The 24,188-nt window shown below is 42.4% G+C and overlaps 1 protein-coding gene across 4 annotated transcripts in view; it reads right to left on the bottom strand.

Annotated features, from left to right (window-relative positions):
• The window catches only part of Prkcq (protein kinase C, theta), a 129,322-nt gene that overhangs the window by 67,154 nt on the left and 37,980 nt on the right, over positions 1-24,188 (bottom strand). For 2 of the 4 annotated variants that reach the window (XM_030248462.1, NM_008859.2), the window contains exons 2-3: positions 7,088-7,214; positions 1,344-1,543 (exon numbers count right to left, since the gene is read on the bottom strand). In XM_030248462.1, coding sequence (XP_030104322.1) covers positions 1,344-1,377 — 34 coding nt within the window. In that variant the 5' untranslated portion in view covers positions 1,378-1,543; positions 7,088-7,214. The remainder of the gene's footprint in view (positions 1-1,343; positions 1,544-7,087; positions 7,215-24,188) is intronic. The other 2 variants (XM_006497398.4, XM_030248463.1) reach the window with 1 other exon arrangement.

Raw genomic sequence — 24,188 nt, 5'->3', positions numbered from 1 at the left:
GCAATCCCAACACCTGGGAGACTGAGGAAGTAGGACTGTGATGGTTCAAGGCTAGCCTGGCCTATGTAACAAGACTCTGTCCCAACAAAACAAAACGGAAGAGCAGGTTGAGGAGAAAAATCAGCAAAATCTGGGATACGGAGTTAAAGGCAACTTTAAAGAGACAGAAACAGAAAGGCAAACTGCTTGTGAGTCAGCTCTGTAAACTACTGTAGAGGGATAAAAAAAATTGGTTGTCTGTTCCTTTACTGAGAAGAAAACATGGAAAAATTAGGGAGGGGATAATGCCATCAAAATAAGTTAGATGAAAGCTAGAAAATTCATGGAACTAGGTAGAGAGCAGAAAGTAAGATGAGGGATCTGTAGCTTGTCTCTTCTTGCCTAGCCAAACTCTTCCTGGGCGTAAGGCTCAGCCAGAGCCCCACACTTGGCAATTTCTGTACATTTTTTAAGAAGCCAAAACCAACGTGAGACCATAAACAACAAAAATGCCAATCCTAGGTTTCTGTCATTCCCACTTGAAAGTTAGAACTTGAAAGTTTTTTTAGACATCTTGCTAAAATCTGAATTATAGAGGCAAACAGGTTGAAAGCAAAGGATATTTTGCTCCTTCAGCATAAATGACATAAACATCTGAAAACATTTTTCTGACTTTCACGATGGCAGCTTTCACTGCTATGTTTCATCTGGTTTTTGTACAACAGAAATTCTCATTTGCTTGTTTTATTCCTTCATGCATTGCTTTCTCCTTTTCTGTTTCTAAGCATCTGCTGCCCACACAGTTACAACCTAAGTTCCCCAAAACAATGCGTCATCATGAATAATGAGTGACGTAATTCTTAGCATATGGTGACTTCATTACAGCTGAAAGAAAGATGGGCAAAGGCTTGAGAGAGAAAACCAGATATGAAATGAGCCTTATTTCTGCCCTCTCATTTGGATGGGGTGATGAGAAGATAAGAGCCTCTCCAATGAAGGGGAATTAGTGATAATCCCAGGCATAGCTTAAGAGTAATCAATAATGGTTGTGTATAGCCAGAGCCTCTTCTCCCTGTGATACACAGGCATCAGAGAGATTTAACATTTTCATTACATTCGACAGTTCATGAGTAGCCATTGCCATTATCAAATCTCCAAGGAGTATGTGATAGGGAGTCTGCTTACTCATGTCCTCATACCTTAAGGAGGACAGGGGCATTTAAGGCTATTCAACAACTAGCTAGCATCATGGTGCACACTAGCTGTGTGTGGTAGCACACACCTGTAAACCCAGAGCTTGGGAGGTGGAGGGAGGAGGACCAGAAGCTCACGGACTTCCTACAGTTCACAGCTCTGATATTTACCCATATTTCTGTCCGCCCATTGTTCTTGCGGCATCTCTCCGCCAGGGAGTAGAGTTCCACGGTTGTTTCTGAGATGAGGTCTACATTCTTGCCCTTCACGATGATCTGCATCACCCTTCCCTTGTTAATGTGGGCGTCAAAGGTGCTGTCCCAAGGTGGGTACATGGTTGGCTTTTTCTGGATGTACATCTGCCCATTTTCTAGGAAGAGAAAAATAGTGTCTTGTTGATCTTCTGTAAGTTTGGGAGAATAATTCAATTCCATTTAATAGTGGGCTCGCTTATACATAATTATGAGGCAAAGGCAGAAATAACTCTGAGACAATCTAGGGCAGATGAGACAGGTCCATGGTTAGATGCAAGATAACATTGTGTCTTCTAGATCCGATATATATAGTTTAAGCAAGAACAATCTAAGAACAACTTAAACTGGAAATGTTCTTTTCCCATTCAACATTGCTTTGCTTCACTCTGAGAGTGAGTATCTGAAGAAATAGCCTTTAAAAAACCTTTTATTGCTGGGCGTGGTTACGCCTGGGCAGGGTGGTGGACACCAATTACACTGATAACAGCACACAGAAGGTTGATGTCAGAGGCTAGAGAGAGTTTGAACAGCCTTTCTGTGCTACATAGCAAGACCATGCCTCAGAAAATCACCAGCAACAAAACTACAAGAAGCAACCACTCTCACATATCGCCCCGCAATACACCAACCAAAAAAAGAAAGTCCAAACTTTTATGCCTTTAAACACTTTCTTTGTTAGCCTACAATAGCTTGGTCATATGATTGACCAATTCCACTGGCGTCAGGTAAATAAGTCCCCATAAAACTATTGTATTCATGTGAAAGACACCGTGGCATAAGTTACGCTTACAAGGAGCAATCCTTTAATATTTATTTATTTAATTATTTATTTATGTTTTTTTTTCAAGATGGTTTCTCTGTGTATCCCTGGCTGTCCTAGACTCACTTTGTAGATCAAGCTGACCTTGCTTGATCTCACAGAGATCCACCTGCCTCTGCTTTCCAAGTGCTGGTATTAAAGGCACACACCACCATGCTCAACTGATCATTTCATTTTTTAAAATTATTTTTTATCTGCCCCAAACACACAGAGATACACAGAACCTTTAAACCCCCCTCTCTCCTCTCTCTTTCTCTCTCTCCCTCTCCCTCTCCCTACCCCTCTCCCTCTCCCCCCCTCTCTGAATATCAGTAGATAGTCCAGGGTGGTCCCTAATTTACCGTGTAGTTCATGCTAGCCTTGGGCTTTCTACCTTCCCAGCTTAGTCTCTCAAGTGCCATAAATGCAGACACGAGTCTCTACACACAGCTTCCTTTTCTAATTCTTGAATGAGGATGGTTTTTGCACTCTTGCTACACCCTAATCAGAAGCTGGCAGTAACACAGAGGAAGCAGCAAAGCTAACAGCAGATGTGCACGTGAAGGTGGGAGGGCAAATAAGGGTCCTAGTCACTGTGACAGGAGCTGTGACCAGGCTGATCTCTTTACAAGAATCTCCCAGTAGCCACCTGGCAGGGACAAGATGTTCCAAATTGAATTAAGTCATTTTGTCATGTCCTCTTTTCACATTGGATTTTCTCTGGTATGTATCCTTCCATCATTTCATTAGCAGAAACCTTTAGCAGTATTTTATCATTTCTTATAATAATAAGCCCATTAAATACCATACTTAGAAATTCAGAGACATTGGTAGGGCAAAAGAAAAACAAATCTGCCTCAAGTAGGAACGAGAAGTCTTTCGTTGATTCCTCTTTTATAACACAGGAAGCTAAATGCAATGGGCACTTAGTAGTTGCTCATATTTATCTTGAGGGTATACAAAGTTGAAGAAGTCAAAATTTTATACTTTAGGGAAACTTGGCCAACAGATGTATAAATTATGGCACTGTTAGGAATTGAATAGGATGCTGACATTTTTGCAGGTGCTTCTCAGCCATTCGGTATTCCTCAGGTGAGAATTCTTTGTTTAGCTCTGAGCCCCATTTTTTAATGGGGTTATTTGATTTTCTGGAGTCCACCTTCTTGAGTTCTTTATATATATTGGATATTAGTCCCCTATCTGATTTGGGATAGGTAAAGATCCTTTCCCAATCTGTTGGTGGCCTTTTTGTCTTATTGACGGTGTCTTTTGCTTTGCAGAAGCTTTGTAGTTTCATGAGGTCCCATTTGTCAATTCTGGATCTTACAGCACAAGCCATTGCTGTTCTATTCAGGAATTTTCCCCCTGTGCCCATATCTTCAAGGCTTTTCCCCACTTTCTCCTCTATAAGTTTCAGTGTCTCTGGTTTTATGTGGAGTTCCTTAATCCACTTAGATTTGATCTTAGTACAAGGAGATAAGAATGGACCAATTCGCATTCGTCTACATGATAACCGACAGTTGTGCCAGAACCATTTGTTGATAATGCTGTCTTTTTTCCACTGGATGGTTTTAGCTCCCTTGTCAAAGATCAAGTGATGGCCATCATTGGCAAAAGAGGCCCCTTGGTCTTGCAAACTTTATATGCCTCATTACAGGGGAACGCCAGGGCCAAGAAGTGGGAGTGGGTGAGTAGGGGAGTGGGTGGGGGAGGGTATGAGGGAGTTTTGGGATAGCATTTGAAATGTAAATGAAGAAAATACCTAATTTTTTTAAAAAAAGAATTGAATAGGAAGGAGGTGACTTTTAAAATATATATAAAAATTTTCATTAATCCTTTGAGAAGTTATGCATGCATACAATGTATTGTGATAGTTTACGTTCTTGTTTCTCTTCATAGTTTCTACCATATCTACATCTGTTCCCCTCTCCCTACTCTACTTACTCCCAAATTTGATTCCTGTTCTTTTCTTTGTTTTTTTGTAAATACTCTAGCAAGTCCAATTTGTATTCTCCAGTCATTCATTGACTGGGGACATTCACTGGAGCCTGGTCAACCTACCCAGGGCCAGACATTTAAAGAAAACTGACTCACTTTTCCCTCAAAAATCACCAACTGTTAATAGTTCCTCAGTTTGGGGTTGGGAGCTCATGAACCCCTGAAAAGGGAAGGGAAGACTTTTACGGTTAAGTTAAAATATGAATGATAGATTGGATTTCTTGAAAATCAGTCGTATTATTGATCATTGTCTCTTAGTTTCCCTGTCAAATTATTCCTTATTACAACAATGTTGAGAGAAGGGTAGGCTCCAGGAGGCAAGCCACTTACTGTACATTATCAGTCACTTGGTTAAGGACTACCTATAACGTAGACCAGAACTCAGAATCTTGTTCTGTTTTCTTTTCTGTTGCTGTGATAAAAATACCCTGACAAAATGTCACCTAGGGGAGAAAGCATTTATTTAGGTGGAAACCCCAGGTCCCAGTCTACGTGAGGATGGGGGTGGGGGTGGGGGTGGGGAGAGAGTCAAGCTAGGAACTCAAGCAGCTATAGTATAACCACAGTCAAGAGCAGAGGGCAATACATTCATTCATGCAGCCTACTTGCTTGACTGCCTGCTTTGGACTAGTGTTTCCTCTCTTACACTGCTTGTGAGTCTTGCCTAGGGAATGGTCTGGGTCTGCTTACATTAATTAACAGTCAAGATAATGCCCCAAAGACATTCCTACAGGCCAATGTGATCTAGATAATTCATTACAACTTTCTTACCATGTGTTTCTAGACTGTATCAAAGTGATGGCTAAAACAAACCGGCATATCTGTCTATGTGTGTATAATGAGGAATGCTGTTTCCAAAAGCTCCCAGGCTAACAGCTCTGTTTCCTGTTTGTCCCCTTTCCACTGACTCATCATGGAAAATTCAACCTCACAGCCTAAATACCTGTTTAAATTCTACAGAACGAATCTTTGAACCAGGCATCGTCTAGAGTGATTTCTTTTCAGAACGTAAACTGAATAAAAATAAAAAAATAAATATCCAAAGTCCACTGGGCAATCTATTGCAAAAACAGTTTTGTTCTTTTCCTGACAAAGTCTCTTGATCCATATCGCTGAGACCAAGTTCAAAAGCAAGGACAAAAGAAGAGGAAGAAAAAAAGAAAAAAAGAAAGTAAAGAAAAGAAGATTGGCAGGAGGCAAATGTCAACGAGACCAGAGGTTGGGAAGAGGACCAGATCCATGAGACCCATTAAGTCAAAGGCAGCTTTGAAAGAACCCAGCCATTTTATACTTCAAAGATGTCCGTGACATTTGAAAGGGTTTAGGTGGGAGCGTTTTCACTTTTAAGACAGTAGAGAACTCTGGATGGAAGAGAAATCAAGAGCATCTAGTCTCCTAAGCTTTGATACACTTGGAGCAGCTATAGAGATGAAGGAAGATGGGGGGTGGGGGGGCCCAGTGTGATGTGTAACCCCAGAGTTCAGGATTGCCAGCATCTAGCTAGAGGCTCTTAATGCAAGCCTTCGTTTCCTCTGGTATCCACAGATGCTCCTAAGCCCTGACAGAGGTCCTTCTCGAAGCACCCCACTGAGGACAAGGTTCCGTTCTCTGGGACCTTCCTAGCCTTGCTTTATCTTCTCAGCCCTCACTGCTGATGTCAGGACACTTTAAATTTGCTTACTGCCTGTCTTCCTCCGTGAGACTGGAAACTCTAGAGGGACATCCCTCCTTATGGGAACCTTTACTGTGCTTTTCTCTGTGCTCTAGCTCCAGAACCCTCAAAGTGGCTCTCCAAACACACTTTTTGTATGTGTGTAAATGGATTGGGATACAGTTATAGTCTATATGCAGTGATATAGGACTGGGTGAGGCTGGGAAGTTCTTGGATGATGTAGCTTCCTATTTTTCCTTTGGAAGAGATTTAAGAATATTAAGATGCAGGGGTGTGGATCAAGAAGGAACCAGAAGGCTTAAACATTAGTGGATTCCCTCCCCAATGGGATTGTTTTGACAGAGCTATCCAAACAAACAAAATCAGTCATGGGCATATGACCCAGGTTTTCTCCTCATTAATTACCTAATTATTTAATAGTCATAGTTAATAAAACAGAAATGATCTTTTTATTCATGCAGAATACTAGCTGATTAAGGATCCTTCCTAACTTCTTCAGCTAAGGCAATGAACAGACATAACATTTAGAGTTGCTCCCAAGATCTAGGATTAGATAGGGTTAATTTACCTACAGTCATTGAGTTATAGTCTATATAACTATACAGACTATAAAGACTATAGGTATAGAGCCTATATAGTCTAAATAGACTATATACTTATAGTCTTTAGAGTTGCTCCCAAGATCTAGGGTTAATTTACCTATAGTCATTGAGTCATAGTCTATATACATAGACTGTATACATATATATATGTATATAGTCTGTGTGTGTGTGTGTGTGTGTGTATAGTCTATGTAGGTATATAGTCTATACCTACATACCTATAGTCTTTAGAGTTGATCCAGAGATCTAGGATTAGAAAGACGTAATTTGCCTATAGTTATTGAAAACAGTGAGCTATTAGTACAGGTGATACATAAACATAATCCTTCTCAGTTGATTTCTTCCCCAACTAAATATTCTCTTTATCTTTGTTTATGTGGGGGAAATGATAAAATGGAATAGATATGGCTAGAGGCCATCACTAAGCCTGAGTCCTTAAGAAAGAATTTGGCCTTTGTTGGTCACCAGTGTCCTAAACTGTGACATTCAGTTCCATCAGACATCCTGGAAGGTCTCGTCTCCCAAGTGCTTGTCTAGTCTAGCCACCATCTCCTCTTCTCCCCCCCCCCCCCGACCCCAGTTAATTTACCTGATTCCACATACTCTTTGACAAGCACAGCGCAGTAGGGGTTCACTGCCTCTCCCTGACAAGCTTGGCAGGTCCCACAGTCAAAGTTGGATAAACCGATTCGAAGAAACGGTGACATGGTTGTTCCCTAGAAAAATGACAAAAGACAAACACTGTATGTATGGGGCTCTAAGACATATTATTTTTAGTGTTCCACCTCCACTTAGTGTTTTATCTCAGACAGCCAGGGCTTACAATGAGCCTGCTATCCTTCTGAACAACTGCGTTCACTTCCTTCTCTGTGAAGCACATTGCTGGACTCTCCCTTAGCTGCGGACTGGCTCGTAGAGGGCGAGTTCTTTGGAAAGTCTGTGGCTAACCTCCATTGCTAAGGGTTAATTCTGCTCAATGTAACAGTCATGTTTGATAGCTGCACAGCAAGGCAAACATTTTTTTCAAGGTTTTGTTTCTTCACATAGGTGCCCAAAACACAGTAGTCAGAAAAGGAGTTTATTAAAGCTGAGTCTATTTTAGTCACACCAGTAAATATGACACCACAACATTCTTACATAGTCTATTTATGTGTGTCATGGAATTGGCTCCCAGCAATGAGCAGCTGATCCGTATTTGTTTTGGATATTTTCATTATGGTTTGTTCTTGTCAGCGACAAACACACTCAAACAGATACAAGCAATTAAGCTACTGAATGCTATGAGCCACTTAAAAACCTCTAAGCCATTGACCACAGTATGATTGTGTCTCATCTTCAAGGCAAAGGACTTCGTAAATGTCAGTGTTCTTTTTTTTTAATCTTCAATCTTTTTATTGACATTTTCATTATGTTCATATACAATTTCCTAGATATTCTATATATTATCCTGAAATTCTTTTTTTTAATTGGATATTTTCTTTATTTACATTTCAAATGTTTTCTCCTTTCCAGCTTTCCCCTTTGGAAACCCTCTATCCCATCCCTCCTCCCCTTGCCTCTGTGAGGGTGTTCCCCTACCCACCTACCGCCCCCGTCTTCCCACTCTGACATTCCCCTACACTGGAATGCCAGTGTTCTTAATATGTTTTCTCAGAACTTTAGATGGAAATCATCACAGTGTTTGCTATAGTTTTCAAAACTTGGTGTGGTTTTTTTTTTTTTGGTAAGATTTATTTCATTTTTATTTATGTGTGTGCCAGTGTATATGTGGGAATGCGCGCACATAGCTAAGGAAGCCAGAAGATGGAGTTTACCACGCTGGAGCTATAGATAAAGGCAGCTGTGGGCCATTCAGTGTGAGGGCTGGGATCCCGCCTCTAGTCTGCTGAAAGAGAAGCGAGTGTGTGCTCTTTACCACTGAAGCAGCCCTTCAAGCAACCTTGTCTGAGTCTGCATCTGCTTCCCCATCTCTGCCATTCACCTCATCTAAATACTTTTCCTTTATACTTACTTCTTGCATGCATGTATGTGTGTGTGTGATGAGCATGCATGCTCATGTGTGTGGGTACATGTACTTGTGTGTGCATGCCTATGCAGAGGTCTGTCTGGAGTTGGCATGAAGTGTCTTTCTTGATTTCTCTCCATTTTATTTGTTAGGGGAGGTTCTCTGGCTCAACACAGAGTTTATGAATTCCTGCAATTGTAGCTAGCCAGCTTGTCCCAGGATCCCTATCTCTGCCCATGGAGTGTTAGTATTACAGGCTATTGTCACACTTGCTTAGCTTTTATGTAGGTGCAGGTTATTTGAGACCCTGTCTTTGTGCTTGTGAGCCCATCTCCCCTGCTCTAGTTTTTATTTTTAGCCTGCTTCTTAAGTTCTCATAGGTCTGAAAACTATCGTCTAGTGTTCAGTAACAGCAATATTCTTGCTTCTTCTTGTTCTAGTTCATAGTCAAGGTAAAAACACCATTTTGACTTGAATCTGGATGGGATTGTTGGCTCACAGAGCCCAAGTTACTACCACCCTGACCTTTGGTGACTCATTGTGCACAATTTCCAGGCTGGGCTCCTAACTGGGCAGCAGCAGAGCTCAGACTGAATCTGCCTCAGAAATAGATAGAAGTCTCTCGGTTTGCCAGGGCTTGTGTTACAGAGGTCTTGCGTAGGCAGCAGAGATTTCTTATTTTAAAAAGTGATGAAGATTTGTGACTTTCCTAGATTTATTTAGTCTACATCATCACCCAGAGCCTGCTGACAGTTTACTCAATGCTAATGTCTGTTTTCCAGCCTAGTTGGGGTCTTCCTTTTCCAACAATCTGGTGTCACAGGGACATGATAAAAATATCTAAAAGATAGAACAGGCATTGTGTGGACACATGTCAAAAATAAAGTAGATCTGTGCTAAGCACTGGAGGATGAAGTTAACATAGACAAGTTCTGTGACTCGCTCTTGGGGGCTCCGAGCTCATGGAGGAAAGAAGGGGGATTGCTTGGCTATTAAAATAGAAAGCAGAACTTGCTGTATACAAACAAATGTACGGGTGAAACAGGATGCCTAAGGACTGAGCTTGCGAAGTTCTCTTCCATGAGCTGAAAACATCAATCCATTTCATCTTCCCTCACCATCCACAAAAGTCTTGCAAGTCACAGCACATGTGTGTGGAAGGTGACTGATAGGCCAAGCTGTTTCTCACAGGGATGGGAGCAAGTCCTTCCATATAATTAGCTGAGCAACAAAGTCACGTCCCCAGCTCTCTTTCCCATTTCCATACACATTTCCATTGTATACACCAAGCACCACTGGGAACATGCCATCTTTCAGTTCAAATCTGCTTCCTCCCCTTTCCTTAATTAAAAGGTTTTGTGTTTGTTTGTTTTTTTGGTGTGTGTGTGTGTGTGTGTGTGTGTGTGTGTGTGTGTGTGTGTGTGTGTGTTTGTTTTAAAGATAGGGCCTCACTACATAACCCTAGCTGGCTTGGAACTCACTATGTACCAGGCTAACCTAGAACCCAGAGACCCTCCTGCCTGTCTCCAAACACTGGGATTAGAGTTCTGTCCCAGTGCCCTCTGACCATCTCGTTCCTCCCTTTACTCTCCCATCTCAATGACTAATGTCATGACACTCAGCCTGGCTCCCTGCTTTGACCACACCCCCTGCTTTGTCTCACAACCTATTTTCATGATCTCTGTCCTACCTCCTTGCCCTTCTTCATAGCTTAATTCTATATCGCCCTTTCCTTGCATACTGTATGTAGCAGGTTACATCCCTACTTTTGGTCACTTACTCCCTGACACCTCCATGTGGCAGCCTGACTTGTCTTAGCATCCTGCAGAACTGCAGTGTTTCGATGCTCTAGACTACAACTCTCCCTTGTCCCTGGAATGTCTTCCTATTTTATCCCCTCCTGCATTTCTGCACCTTCCCCATCCTTGAAGCTTCACTCAGTCTCTAGTTTCTTCCTCCATTACCTTCTCATTTACACATCCCTTCAGGGCCCCTTGGTCTCATGGGGACCCTGCCATATTTCCCGTGGGTTGCAGCCACTTCTAAAGTCAGCGTCTCAAACCATCATCCAGTGAGCAGGCATTCCTTGCTTCTCTATCTTCTTAAGCCTTTTCCCCCATGCCTAGGTTTCCAGATCAAAGCCAGCATACACAGTGAGTGATTCAGTAGAAATGTCCTTGGTGTGTCTCTTGCTTGATCCTTGGGATGCATCACAAACTCAACAGAGAGGCTCAGTGACAATTTCGGTGCTCCCATGTACAAGAACTTACCAAGTCTTTTTGTGTGAGTGCAAACTGAAGTTATATTGTTCTTGCCCCTGAAGGAGAATGAGTGGAGTTCTGGAGATACTTGGCCATAGTCATCCCCATCCCCTCACACACACACTCACACACAACATATATGTAATCTGCATTAGATATATGTAATTATATATTACATTATACCCACATGTTATATGTAATATATTACATATAATGTATACATTATATATCTGTGTGTGTGTGTGTGTGTGTGTGTGTGTGTGTGTGTGTGTGTGTTTCTCTTCCTGAATGTCTTTCCTACCAAGACTGGATTGTGAGAGCAAGGTCAAAGACTGAACCATCTATATGCTTCTACAACCAATTCCCCATCTCCTCTATAATAGGTATTCAATGCATTTTTGCCAAAGGAGGAACTTCTCGAAGGTAATATTACACATGGTTTCTTCCCGTGTGTTTCTTTTACCTGCAAAGACATCTGACTTTCAAAAGGAGCTGCAAACAGCTGCAGAGGAAGTGCACCCCTGTGCAAATTTCCCAGCACTTGTTACAGGCAGAAGATCCATGATGCTCTCCTGAGCTCAGCTGCAGGAGTTATTTAACCTCTCTTAGCCTATTTACTCATTTGAAAGCACTACTATTACCATTAGCCCTCTCAAAAGGCTGTGGGGATTAAATGGGCAAACACAGGAAAGATGTTTAGAATGGGATTGGCACCAGGTAAACTCTCAATAAATGCTAGCTATCAACAATAAAACGTTGATACATTTTCTAATAGTCTCTCTCCTCTTTATTGATCTGTATCAAATGGGGCAGGCAGAGAGGATAAACAGTCTTTTAGAGGCATATCTTGGCTGAATTATGTGACCTGTGTCAAGCATGTCCCCCATAAAACCCTACATATATCTCTCATATAGTACTTATGACCCTCTGATACAATCACCTTGTTTTAGTGCTTATCATGATGGATAGTCGCACCCCTAGACAATGTTCTATGCTTTTGCTATCGCTGCTGAAAAATACTATCATTATATAAACTCGAAACTCCTGAAAAATCCTCCCTCTCCCAAGCTCGGTGCTTTCACTGATAGGTGTGATCAGGTTTGTCTTTGGCTTATAGATTTGATGCTATCCAGAGTTAGGTATAACTGTCAGTGTATGTGAACTAGGTCACGAGAACTTAGAATTCTGGGGGTTTGCTCATGTATTTCTTTTACCCGTACAGATACAAGGTGTTCCAATGGAATGACCGGGAGTTGGAAAGAAAGTGGATACCGAAGGAAACTTCCCAGCGTTTGTTATAGGCAGAAGGTGGATGTTCTCATGAGCTCAGTGACTGGAGTCTCTCTCTCTCTCTCTCTCTCTCTCTCTCTCTCTCTCTCTCTCTCTCTCTCTCTCTCTCTCTGTGTGTGTGTGTGTGTGTGTGTGTGTTCACGTGTTTGTGTGTAGGCAATTAGTTGATGCTGATTTTCTTCTTTTTGCTCTCTACCCTATATTTTGAGACAGGATCTCTCACTGAACCCAGAGATCATCAATTTTGCTAGAGCAGTTGGGTCGGCAAGCCCCAGGGATCTTTCTCATTGTGTTTCCTCAGTACTGGAATCACAAACACAGACATGATGCCTGGGCTTTTCACCAGGTGCTCAGGCTCTGGACTCAGGTCCTCTTACTTGCATCATAAACACTTTACTGATGGAGCCAATTCCCTAACACTTAGCATATTTTTTAATTTAAAAAGTGGACAATATTTCACTGCTATGCTTTAGGTTCGCAGTGCTTAGGAAGGGTGAGACAAAAATAAGAAATGAAAACAAACAGAACAAAACCCAGTTGCCTAATCAGGAATGGTTGTACTTGTCTATAATCCCAGGCCTCAGGAGGTTGAGGCAGGAAGATCATAAGTTTGAGACCAACCTGGGCCATTTCAAAACCCTCAGACCAAGCAAATCACCAAAAGAAACAAACACACAAAACACAACAGTTATTACTTGTCTCAAAATGTTTAACATGCAGAGGAGAATATGTACTGTAATTAGAATTAAACTTGGAAATGAAGAAAGAAAAGAATTTAACTTGTAATTATAACTGCTCAGCAAAATAGGATTATTATAATTTTATTATAATAATTGAAATAATTGATTATTATAATATTTGAAATGCCTTCCATAGTCTTATATGATGAGCCCTTGGTGCCTAGTATGGTAGTATGAATATGCTGGGCCCTGAGAATGGCACCATTAGGTGTGGCCTTGGAGGAAGTGTGTCCCTGTGGCAGTGGGCTTTGAGACCCTTCTTCCAGTTGCCTGGAAGCCAGTCTCTTCCTGTTGGCCTTCAGAACAAGATGTAGAATTCTCAGCTCCTCCAGTACCTTGTCTGCCTGTATGATGCCATGTTTCTTGCTGTGATAATAATGGACTGAACCCCCAAACCAGCAAGCCAACCCCAATTAAATGTTGTTCTTTATAAGAGTTGCCTTGGTCATGGTGTCTCTTCATGCCAATGGAAAAATCTAACTAAGACACCTAGATTGTGGCATTACTTTGAAGGCCATAGAGTCTTGTGAAGGTAGGGCCCTGATGACAGAGGTAGGTCACTGGGATGGCCTTCAAAGTTACATGCTTTTCTGGTTCTGACCTGTGTTCTTTGCTTATTGATATAGCAAGTTGTGAACAACCCCACCACGTAGTCCTACTTGCATAGAGCCCCAAAAGCGTCATTATGATTAAATTGGCTGAGTGCCTAAGAAATTACTGTGACTCTTCATTGAGTTAAATCAATAGTTCTTAGCTGGACAGTGGTGGTACATGCCTTTAATCCCAGTACTTTGGAGGCAAAGGCAGAGAGGCAGAGGCAGAGGCAGAGGCAGAGGCAGAGGCAGAGGCAGAGGCAGAGGCAGAGGCAGAGGCAGAGGCAGAGGCAGAGGCATGCCAACTGGTCTACAAAGCAAGTTCCAGGACATCCAGAGTTACACAGAAAGAAAGAACAAAAATAAATCAAAACAAAAGAATATATATATAATACACACACACACACACATATATATATATAGCATTATTTCGTTTCTGGGAGACATAATATATTTAGCAGCCTGAGGATTTGTGCAGTTACATGTCTCCTTTGGGTCCCATGAAGATCACAACTGTGCTTACCCATCTTCCCTGCTCTCTGACTTATCCTTCTTTGCACAACAAATGACCCTGAGACTTAAATACCAGCCATTTATTTTTGCTTGCAATTAATTGCAATCAAATAGAATTGTGCTCAGTTGGACAGCTCAGATCTTATGTCACATGAGCCAGCACAGTGGGGACAGCTAGGACAGCCCAGCTTCTCTCTCCATGAGGTCCCTCATCCTCCCGGAAGTGTCTTGGGCTTGTCAGTATGGCAGTTGCTCTAGAAGAGGATGAGAGGGAAGGACACTGCTGGGCCTTTCAAGGCTAGGCACTGAACTCAGACAACGTACTTCAGCCTCATATATAACTGGTCAAAGATTTCGGGGCAGCTTTGACTTCAGGGGCGGGTGATAGGCTCTCTTGACTAGAAGACCGTTAAAGAATCTGTGGTTTGTTTTAATACCTTACCATGCCTATCTTCTCAAGCGCTGAGCATTAAGTACTGGAAACATTATTATTTTGTAGACAGGCCAAACATTGTCAATTAAACTAGAATCCAATGCTTAGCGCCAGACTTTTACTTTACGCTTATGCAAAGGTCCTTTTTTGGTATGTGTTCATCAGGTGTATGTTTTTGTGTAGGGTGGTGTATATGTGTGGTTTCTGAGCATGTATGTATGTGGGTGCATCTGATTGTGGGCCTGTTCAGAGACCAGAGGATGTGCAGTGCCTTATTCTAATCCCCTCTTCCTCTTTTTCTTTAGACAGGGTATCTAACTAAACCCAGAGCCTCATGGGCAGTCTGTGGAATGGCAGGCATGGAGATGTTACCTTTTACAGGAGGAGATGTAATCTAAGGTTCTGTTGCTTGTGTCAAGTTAACTCTGAAAAGATAAGCTCTATGATGCTATTGTCTTTGCAGCCCCAGCACTATCTCTGAGATGCTGTGGCTTTGCAGTCTTCTGAGGGACAAGCTGGTGCTTGGTGAAGAAAACTGTACCACCTGGTACAGGGGAGCAAACTTAGGGCCTGGGCCCGAGTCAAAGGACACCTCGATGAGAAGCTGAGGCTGAAGTCCCTGGGTACAGGGTCTTCCCTGTCATCTAACCTTTATTGGGAATATACACATAGGCATAGGGACTGTGGGAGGAGCAAAGAGATGAAGGTGCTCATAGGTTTGCAAGTGAGACCATCTCAGAACAAAGTCAACTCCATCGTATCCCATTTCTATATCTTAAGCAAATGTCTGAAACTCTGTGACTAAATTCTTCTATGTGCAAATCGAGGCATAAAGTAGACATACTTCCTAGGAGTCTCTGAGGGGTTGGATCTGTCCATGTTCTGAAGATTCAAAGAGTTAACCCACAGAAAATGCTTTTGAATGGCCAGTGGAGAAGTAAGCTATGGTTTTCCCAGATACCCTTCGAAGATTTTCCCATATAGCCTTTGAAGTGCTTCCTGATGAAAATATAACAACTCACACTACGGATCAATCCATATGCCTAGAATAAGCCTTAATTACTGGCCAAGTTGATGAGCTGACTCAAATATTTATTCAATAAACACTAGCTAAACCATCAAATGGGTTGTAAGGTGTTTTACTGGATACATGGATGTGATTGGGAGTTAGTTCCAGATAAGCTATGAGAACTCAATTTGGGGTTAGCCTCTCCTCCTAGAGGGGATTGGGAAAGGAGACGGTGAGCTTCTTCGCTTTCTTGCCCTCTTATCCTACAAGGAGTGCTGTGATGGTGTCAGGGACAGGATGAGAAACAGAACTGTCACTGCAGGGGACACCAATGGCAACACACTTCTGTGTTTACTGCTGCATTAACACCACACCCCACTTCCTCCTAAGGGTGTGTGACACTTTTCAGAGAAAATACAACGTTCACTGGTATCACCACAATGAGCGGAAATAGCTGTCCCCAGATGAACTGATAGTTTATGCAAAATAGTGTTAGGTGGAGTCCTCCATGTGCTAGTGTGGATGGACAATGCTGATGCGGGCCATTTCTGTCACATAAAGGATGCTGCAGGCAGAAGGGAAATAAATGTGAGCAGATATGTGTGTGTGTGCCTGAGTCTGTGTGAATTGCCTGTGTCTTGTTCTTACACTGAAGCATTCTCACTTATAAATGAGCAGGTTGTAAAAATTTAGTCAAAGTTTGAAGCTTCAACTCCATGAAAACTATAAAATTAGGCAACACTTTCATTTCTGGGCCAGCCTGCTGACTTGCCCATTTAGAAGGAGGTCAAAATAAATGTATTCTATAAAACCCATTACTTTCTGCTACTGCTCCAATGTACAGGCCGCTCGATTTGTTTTTCCTCTGACATTCCATTAACTGTGGGTTGACTAATCAGTTAATTGAGGCCTAATTCCTTTTTAAACATTTAAAAATGGTATTTTCATTTTTCTATCTGTGTGTATGAGCATTTGTGCATGGGGAGAGGGTGTGAGGAAGCACATGTTTCACAGCATGCAGATAACATGTTCCACAGCATGCATGCAGATAACATGTTCCACAGCATGCATGCAGATAACATGTTCCTCAGCATGCATGCAGATAACATGTTCCACAGCATGCATGAAGATAACTTATAGGAGCTGGATTTCTTCTTTTACCATGTGGATCCTGGGATCAAAATCAGTTATAACATATAAAATACAAATTAGTTTGAATGAAAGGATTAGTTTGGCTGTATTTTTGGCCACAACAGGAGCAGGTACTACATATCTGAAGGATGGAGGCAGAAGCTTAGTAATACCTAAAACGTGTCCTGGGGATCTTCCAATAGCAGCATCACCTGAGAAGTCTCTAGCACCCTGGACCTGCTATGTTAAAACTATAGCACTCAGCAAGCTAGGCTTCAGCAAGTACTCCAGGTTCCTGCGATGCCCACTCTAGATACAGAATCTGCACTTGAGCGAACCACACAAGGCGAGGCCTGCATTGTCTTACTCCCTTATTCTGCACAGTATCTTGCCCAGTGCTTGCGTCTTAGGAGGTTCTAAATCTGTCCTCCTCAACCAGGTTGCTGTTACTCCAAGTGAACACGTGCTCAAGACTAGAGACACTAGAGCTGATGTAAACAGAGGGGTCAGATGCTATTGCCTGAAGGTTAAAGCCAGGGTTATTACGAAGCAACCCACAATGCTCAGGGTGCCACCACCCACTAAACAGGGCAGCATAGCTGAAGATAAGACGCCTCTTCTCAATTAGTGACTAAAGTGGCAGCAGCAAGAACCTCTCCCTGGTCCATTCTCCCCATCTGCCAGCACCACTTCACGTTCAGTGACTTCTAGGCTCACAGTGAGAAGGAAACACAGGGAGTAAGCATAATCAGTCTTTCTCTCTCTCCCTCACTCCCATCTCATCCAGGGTGCATGGAAAACCTAGGGATTGACCTACAATACGTTCACAATGAACCAGTGAATGGATGGATCAAATAAAACAAAGCAATTACGCTAGTTCTTTTTGTTTCACGGTGGCCACATCCTTGACAGGAACAAAGGGTGAATGATTCATGATGGCTTACAGTTTCAGAGAGTTTTCGTCCATCATAGTGGGGAAGGGAGAGCAGAGCCACTCAGTGCACTTCACTGGAGGCATGTGACAGAGGCCATTCATGTCAGGGCAGGCCAGAAGTACAGACAACAGAATTCAGGGAGGGGATTTAACCCTCAAGCAGCTGGCCTACATGACCTTCTATCAGTAACCTTCCCCCCTTAAAGTCTCCACAGCCTCTCCACCTAGCATTAACAGGTTTTCTGTTTTCATTCTGTTGTTTGACAAATACCAGGATCAAAAGATACTCAGGAAGAAAGGGTGTATTTGGCTTTCACTTCCAAGTCACACTCCATCACTGAGGGAAGTCAGGGGAGGAACTCAAGCAGGAGCTTGAACCGGAAATTATGGAGGAATGCTGCTTCCTGACCTATAGGCTCATGCTTTTTTATATAGGCAAAGGTCACCAGTCTAGGGAATTGTACCACCCACAGTGGACTGGGGCTGCTGACGTCAATCAAGACAATCCTCCTCATGCCCATAGGTAAAGCTAATCTGGGAAATCCTTCAGTTGAAACTTTCTCTTCAGGTGACTCTGAGCTGTGTCAAGTTGACAGTTAAATCTATCTGGGGCACCAACTAAGGGACACTCATTCAAAACGTGAAACTGGGGGATATTTCCAACTCAAATTATAAGAGCAATGAATAAATCAGAGAGGGATCCCCTAATCTCTTCCACTGTGAAGATTAAAATGTTCCTTATAGACATTTGGTCTGGATTCTCATGGAGCAGACAAGCAGACAATGGAATTGAAACTCAGAGGAACCAACATGAGATATCTGTCTACTCTGTGGTAGAAGAGGGAGTAGGAGCCAAGAGTCCATTGTCTTCCCACTGCCTGAACCTACTGTTCTGACATGCATGAAGACAACTGAATGATGGGATTTGCTCCAGCTCAGAATATTAATGCTGCTCACACCTAAAGCTGGCTCAGTCAGCCTGACGAAAGCCTGGCCCCTTCCAGGTCTTTTCTCTGTTTGCTGGAGGTCATGCTGTGCACTGTTCAACTTTGACCTTCCCTGCTATAATGGATCGAGATCTCTAAAACCTGGGGTTACATGTAGTAAGACCTTCCTCCTTTAAGTTGCTTACGCCAGGCATTTTGTCACAACAAAAACTGTAACTAATCCAAGTGTATCAAGTAGGTTTCCTAAGAAAAACAAAGAGGGTTGAGCTCTCATAGAAAGTGGGATTTAAAAACCTTGTTACTTCACTACAGAGTTTGAGAAACATTGTAATAACACAGTATTTGAATCATAATTTTTGCTACAATGTAATCTAGCTGATGCTCTATTTGCCTTTTTATCCTCCTCACAGGGATTTCAGCAGCACTGTCTAGCATTTGTTTCACTCAATGGATCTTCATTTTACAGAACGAGTTTAGAGCCAAACCAGGCAGAGACGTGCAGAAGGTTCCCCCAAGCCCTGTTCTGCTCACACAGAGCTTTGCCACCATCCACATCCCTACCCAATACACCTAGTTCAATCACCACTGTCATACAGAAAGTACAGTTTTCAGTAGAGTTCATTTTTGGTGCTGTACGTTTTATAGTTTCCTATCACCAAATAAGGCCATGTTCCCGCAATGACAGGATTCATAGGGAGCAGCATTACTGTCCTGAAAACCCTTTGTGCTCCGTATAACCGTCTCTCCCCTCCATCAGTCAGAATAGACACAGATCATTCTGTGTCATCATGGGAATAATGTGGAATTGATGTTAGACCAGATGGTCAGGTACACAGAAGAAAATAAAAGATCCTGAAGCAGATGAAGATAAGCATGCATGAGTATATAAGTTCTGGATGTAATGAGAGCTAGACTGAAAGTCGGGAGGAAAGTGAAGATGTGCTTAGTAAATGGGACTATGTTCTCTAATTGAAGCCTATATCACAGTCAACATCAAATTAAAATTTTGGCAGATGGAAGCTATTTTGAAATGAAACCAGTCAACCACTGAAAGTACTAGAAATGTAGATTAATGATTAGGATCTTTTGGAACTAGGAAGAGCTTCCCAGGTATGACACCACAGAGACACTCAACAAGGAAACTATTTTATGTAACAGCCAATTGTGAGGAATGCTTACAAAGCATTTTAAATGACAGACACGTCTTTGTAAAACATGCGTGTGACTACACGCATGACACATATGTAAAATCTCTTAACCATCAGGAAAAAGACAAACACCCTAAGAAAACTACAGAACAAGCCCAGTACAGGCAATATATGAAAATTATATGAATGGCTGGTAGAATACAAATAATTCGATTTGCTAGACATCAACAATATGCAAATTATTCCAGTACATAAGCCCATCTCTACAATCCCTAAACCTAAAAAGCTCTGAAAATTGAAGGATTTATCTGGTTATGCAAATTGAATTTGTAACAAAATTACATGAGAGATATATTCCACTAAAAATAATGATTAATATAATTCCGTGCATAGTTTGTTGGTAATGTATAATGCATAATTTCATCATCTGTGTAATATATGGTTTCTAAGGCAGATTTGGCCATAAGAGATGTGTATAATCTCTGGATAAGCAAATGTGGGGATGAGGGACATGGCTCAGCTGTTAAGCACACATACTGCTCTTACAGAGCACATGAGTTCTGTTCCCAATACCTACAAGGGGTGGTGCACAGCTTTGGAGAATCTGGCCTTGGTGGGCACTCACCTCTCTCTCTCTCTCTCTCTCTCTCTCTCTCTGTCTCTCTCTGTCTCTCTCACACTCACACACTATCAATTAATAAAAGTAATAAACCTTCTAAAAAGGAGAGAAAATATGTATTAGATCATTTAAATGATATAGTTAAATAATAAACAATAAGGTGGGCTGGAGAGATGGCTCAGCGGTTAAGAGCACTGACTGCTCTTCCGAAGGTCCTGAGTTCAAATCCCAGCAACCACATGGTGGTTCACAACCAACCATAGTGAGACCTGACACCCTCTTCTGGTGTGTCTAAAGACAGCTACAGTGTACTTACATATAATAAATAAATAAATCTTTGGGCCAGAGCAAGGGAGACCAGAGTGAGCAGAGGTCCTGAGTTCAGTTTCTATCAACCACATGATGGCTCACAACCATCTGTACAGCTACAGTGTACTCATATGCATAAAATAAAATAAAAATTAAAAAAAATAAACAATAAGGTATGTTTATGAAGATAATACCTGCAAGAATGCCTATTGCAGAATTATTTCATAATAATAACACTGGACTAACCTTAATATCAGAAAACATATCCTATCAAAATATCCTATCAAAAATAGGATATTGTTTAATCCTATTATAGTCTGCACTACAATGGGATTTTTTTATAATAGACTAATTATGACTCATTAAAGTAAAAATATTTACATAATGTGGTTAGGCCAAAGACATATTAACCATAGTATTTATAATAGGAGCTTATTTTGAAAGATACATGCATACGTCTTAGTGGGAGAAAATTTGGACCAAAATATTACCTTGGGTGGATTTTATTTAACTTTATTTATTTTTTTGATTCGAGACAGTGCTTTTATACATAATTTTAGTTGTCCTAAAACTCGCTCTATAGACCAGGCTAGCCCTGAACTCAGAGATGTTTCTGCCTCTGCCAGCCAGGTGCTGGAATTAAAGGTGTTTGCCACCACGTCTGATTGATTTTAAATGACTATTTCTAGAGTTCACAGTTCAACTTCTTAAAAACAATTAGAATAAATGTATGTGGTAATAGCAAATGAAAGTGGAAGGGGATCTGAGACTCAAGGAAGAGATCTAAAAGGAGGGGGAGAGGGACCAAGCATATTGGAATTCAGGTGGCAGGGAAGCAAAGGGCAGGGGGCTCTTTGGGAAGAGGAGGAAAACTTCCTGGGGGTTAGGGAAAGCCAGGGAGGATGGGGGAGAGGAAGGACCAATGAGGACAAAAAATCATTGCACATAAATGTGAAAATCCATTCATGACCTCTCCCCACTCTGTATGCTAACTTAAGAAAAATCACTTAGAAAAAATTGACTATTGTTCCAATTCAGCCATCTGTGTCACACAAAGGAAAATTCTTGTTAGCTTAAGTCATTAAGTCTGCCTACCATTTTGTCCATTCAGGACCATTCCCACTAGAAAGAAGAGAGAAAGTGTTCAGAAGCTCAGATTCTCAGGACAGCTTCTGCTGATGTTGAGGTGCATGGCCCAAGCCCTCTTTCCAGTTCCAGCCTGTTCTCCCTGTGAGACCTGCTTATCCGGCCGGCTCACGTGTTACACCCTTTAAGATCCCCAGGTTAGATAAGCACCAGTAATTTGACAGGCCCTGCTCCATTGAATGCCAATCCATCACGAGTCTCATGTGAGCAAAGTGCTTTAGCCAGCGCTTAGATGTGAGAACTGTAGGTCATGGCTCAAAGGACCCTTCAAGACTCACAGTGGGAAATTCTCAATTCAGGAAGTCATCCTCAGCTTCAAATGACTCAAATCGGCAGATGTATTTCCTCACAGTGACGTCATCCACAGGGCTGGATTTGTGTGTGGTCAGGTTTTAAAATATTACATGGTGCAATGGAAGCACTTGTGGTGGGTTTACAGTGGATTTATAATGGCCTATTAAACTAGCCTGCAGCCTGTTTGGAGTCTAGGAGTTGCTATCACAGGGCAGCTGTGATAGACAATGCAGGCACTGCTTGTCTTCCCTTCCCCTCTCCTTTTAAGCATAGACAGGAGGACAGGATGGAAAGCCAGTTTGAAGTAGAGCTGGGAGGAAGACTATCGACTAGTGAGATGCCAGGACAGAGAGGCAAGAAAGCAAGGGAAAGAATGAAGAGAAGGAAAGATTAGGAGTAACTGTTGGGTGTGAGAATGTCTACATGGCCTGTGATACAACACTTTCCTCCTGCTGGGGTTCATCTGATGCTAGATATCAATTCCCATCATGCTCCAGGCAGCTGGATGTAACCAGGGTCCGCCTTGTAGGATAGCCCAGACACCTGCCATTGTCTGGAATGTGCAAGTGGCAGTGTTAGGCTGTCTTTGATAAAGACTTTGTCAACTGCCTTGACAGTCTGTGCCCGGACCCTTACGGGGCAACAAGCAAACAAAAACAAAGAGCAAACAGACTCACAGCAGAGAGTACAAAAGCAGCCGAAAGTTCCCTCTTTATACAGGTATTTCTCTGCCACATTAAAAAAAAATGAAATTAAAGTCTGTTTTCCTGGGAAAGAACGGAGGGAGATAAGATGATGACAGGTGGGTCACCTCACGGATGTGTCTTTGTTCCTTTTTCCTGTGGTGAAACACTTTGATGAAAGCAACTTAATAGAGAGAGGGTTTATTCGGCTCAGAGTTCCCGGTTACAGGCTACCCTTGTGGGAAAGTCACACAGCAAGGGGCTTGAGAGAACTGGTCACATTTCAGCCACAGTCAAGAGGAGAGAGCAATGGATTGATGTACCCCAGTGCTCGGCCAACTTTCTCCCTTTTCAGGGGCAGGTCCCCAGGTTAGGAAGAGATGGGGATGTGCTTAAGGGTGGTCCCCCAATACAAATCAATGTAATAAAGATAAACTGCCACAGACGTTCACTCCCCTCCCCATCTCTTCTGTTCTAAAGGAAATCTCATCTTGGTTGGATGAAGAATTGAAGCCAATGAGGAATTTTATTAATCTACACTCCACCTTACCTTCTAGAAAAATTTATGGAACTGGAGGCTACAAATTCTCATAATGTGTTCGAATTAATTCTCTATTTCTTCCATTTTAGTGCCCTCACACTGCGGCACATCTGAGGCAATGGTCTTGTCCCTGTTTTACAGATGGAGGACATGACTCAGTGAGATGAAGCTGTCTGCCTAGTTCTGCACAGTGTCACAGTGCCAAGTGAGAAGGGAGACTCAAGTGCCCCAGAGGTTCCCCCGGGGCAAGGTGCTGCAAATGTCCCCTCCTCCCTCAGGGTCTATCCTGGAAGCTCACAATTATTTGATCTTCAGTAAGCTAAGTGCCATTCTAGAACTAATTATTTTTAATTACATCCTACTGAGGGAGTTAGGCTGCGATCTTTGTCAGGCTCTCTGGGCTCCCGCTGTGTGAGCTGCAGCTGTTCCTTCTAGCTGGAGATTAAAAGATGATTTTCATCTTTCACAATGATTATTTATCTCATGTTTCTCTGGTGTTCTCCAAAGATACTGTCACCTTGGTTGCTCCCAATGATGACGCCACACCCTGTCTGCAGATATTCGCACCAGATATCCAGGAAGCGCAGAACACTCTGTCTTCTCCGGTTCAGCTTCTGCCCTTCCCCATACTCCTTTCCCAAAGGCATCTGCAGTTGAGTTTCCTCACTGGGGATGTGGTAATCAAAAGGAAGCTCTATCAATGGGAAGTCTGGGCTTGGGGCATGATGGGGGGTGTGTGTCAGAAAGAGGGGTATTTGTCTCTGTAGGAGTAATTTGCTCACTGCCTCCAGGAGTATGAGGCAGGGTCCCTGGCTCTGGCTACTCATCCCCCACCTCCACACCATCTTGTCTTCAGCACCTGGCTGACACCCCAATCTCTTAGATTCTTGTTGCTGTTCTAGGGTGAAGGAACATTGGCAGCTCCCATGGCTAAGTATGGAGGCAGCAGAGTTGGAGTTAGAAGGAGCCAGCATCCTGGACTAACCTCTGGGTTTCCTCATCCCATTATTGTCTTGCTGGAACTCTGCTGCTGAGCCCAGAAAGCCAGGCTGCATACAGCCTAGGGGTGTTTCAATCCACATCGGAGTGGCCTT

The sequence above is a fragment of the Mus musculus genome, chromosome 2, assembly GCF_000001635.26.
Source record: "Mus musculus strain C57BL/6J chromosome 2, GRCm38.p6 C57BL/6J".
Lineage (NCBI taxonomy): Eukaryota > Metazoa > Chordata > Mammalia > Rodentia > Muridae > Mus > Mus musculus.
The sequence above is the reverse complement of the archived record's forward strand: the minus strand, read 5'-3'. Positions and strand labels throughout refer to the sequence as shown.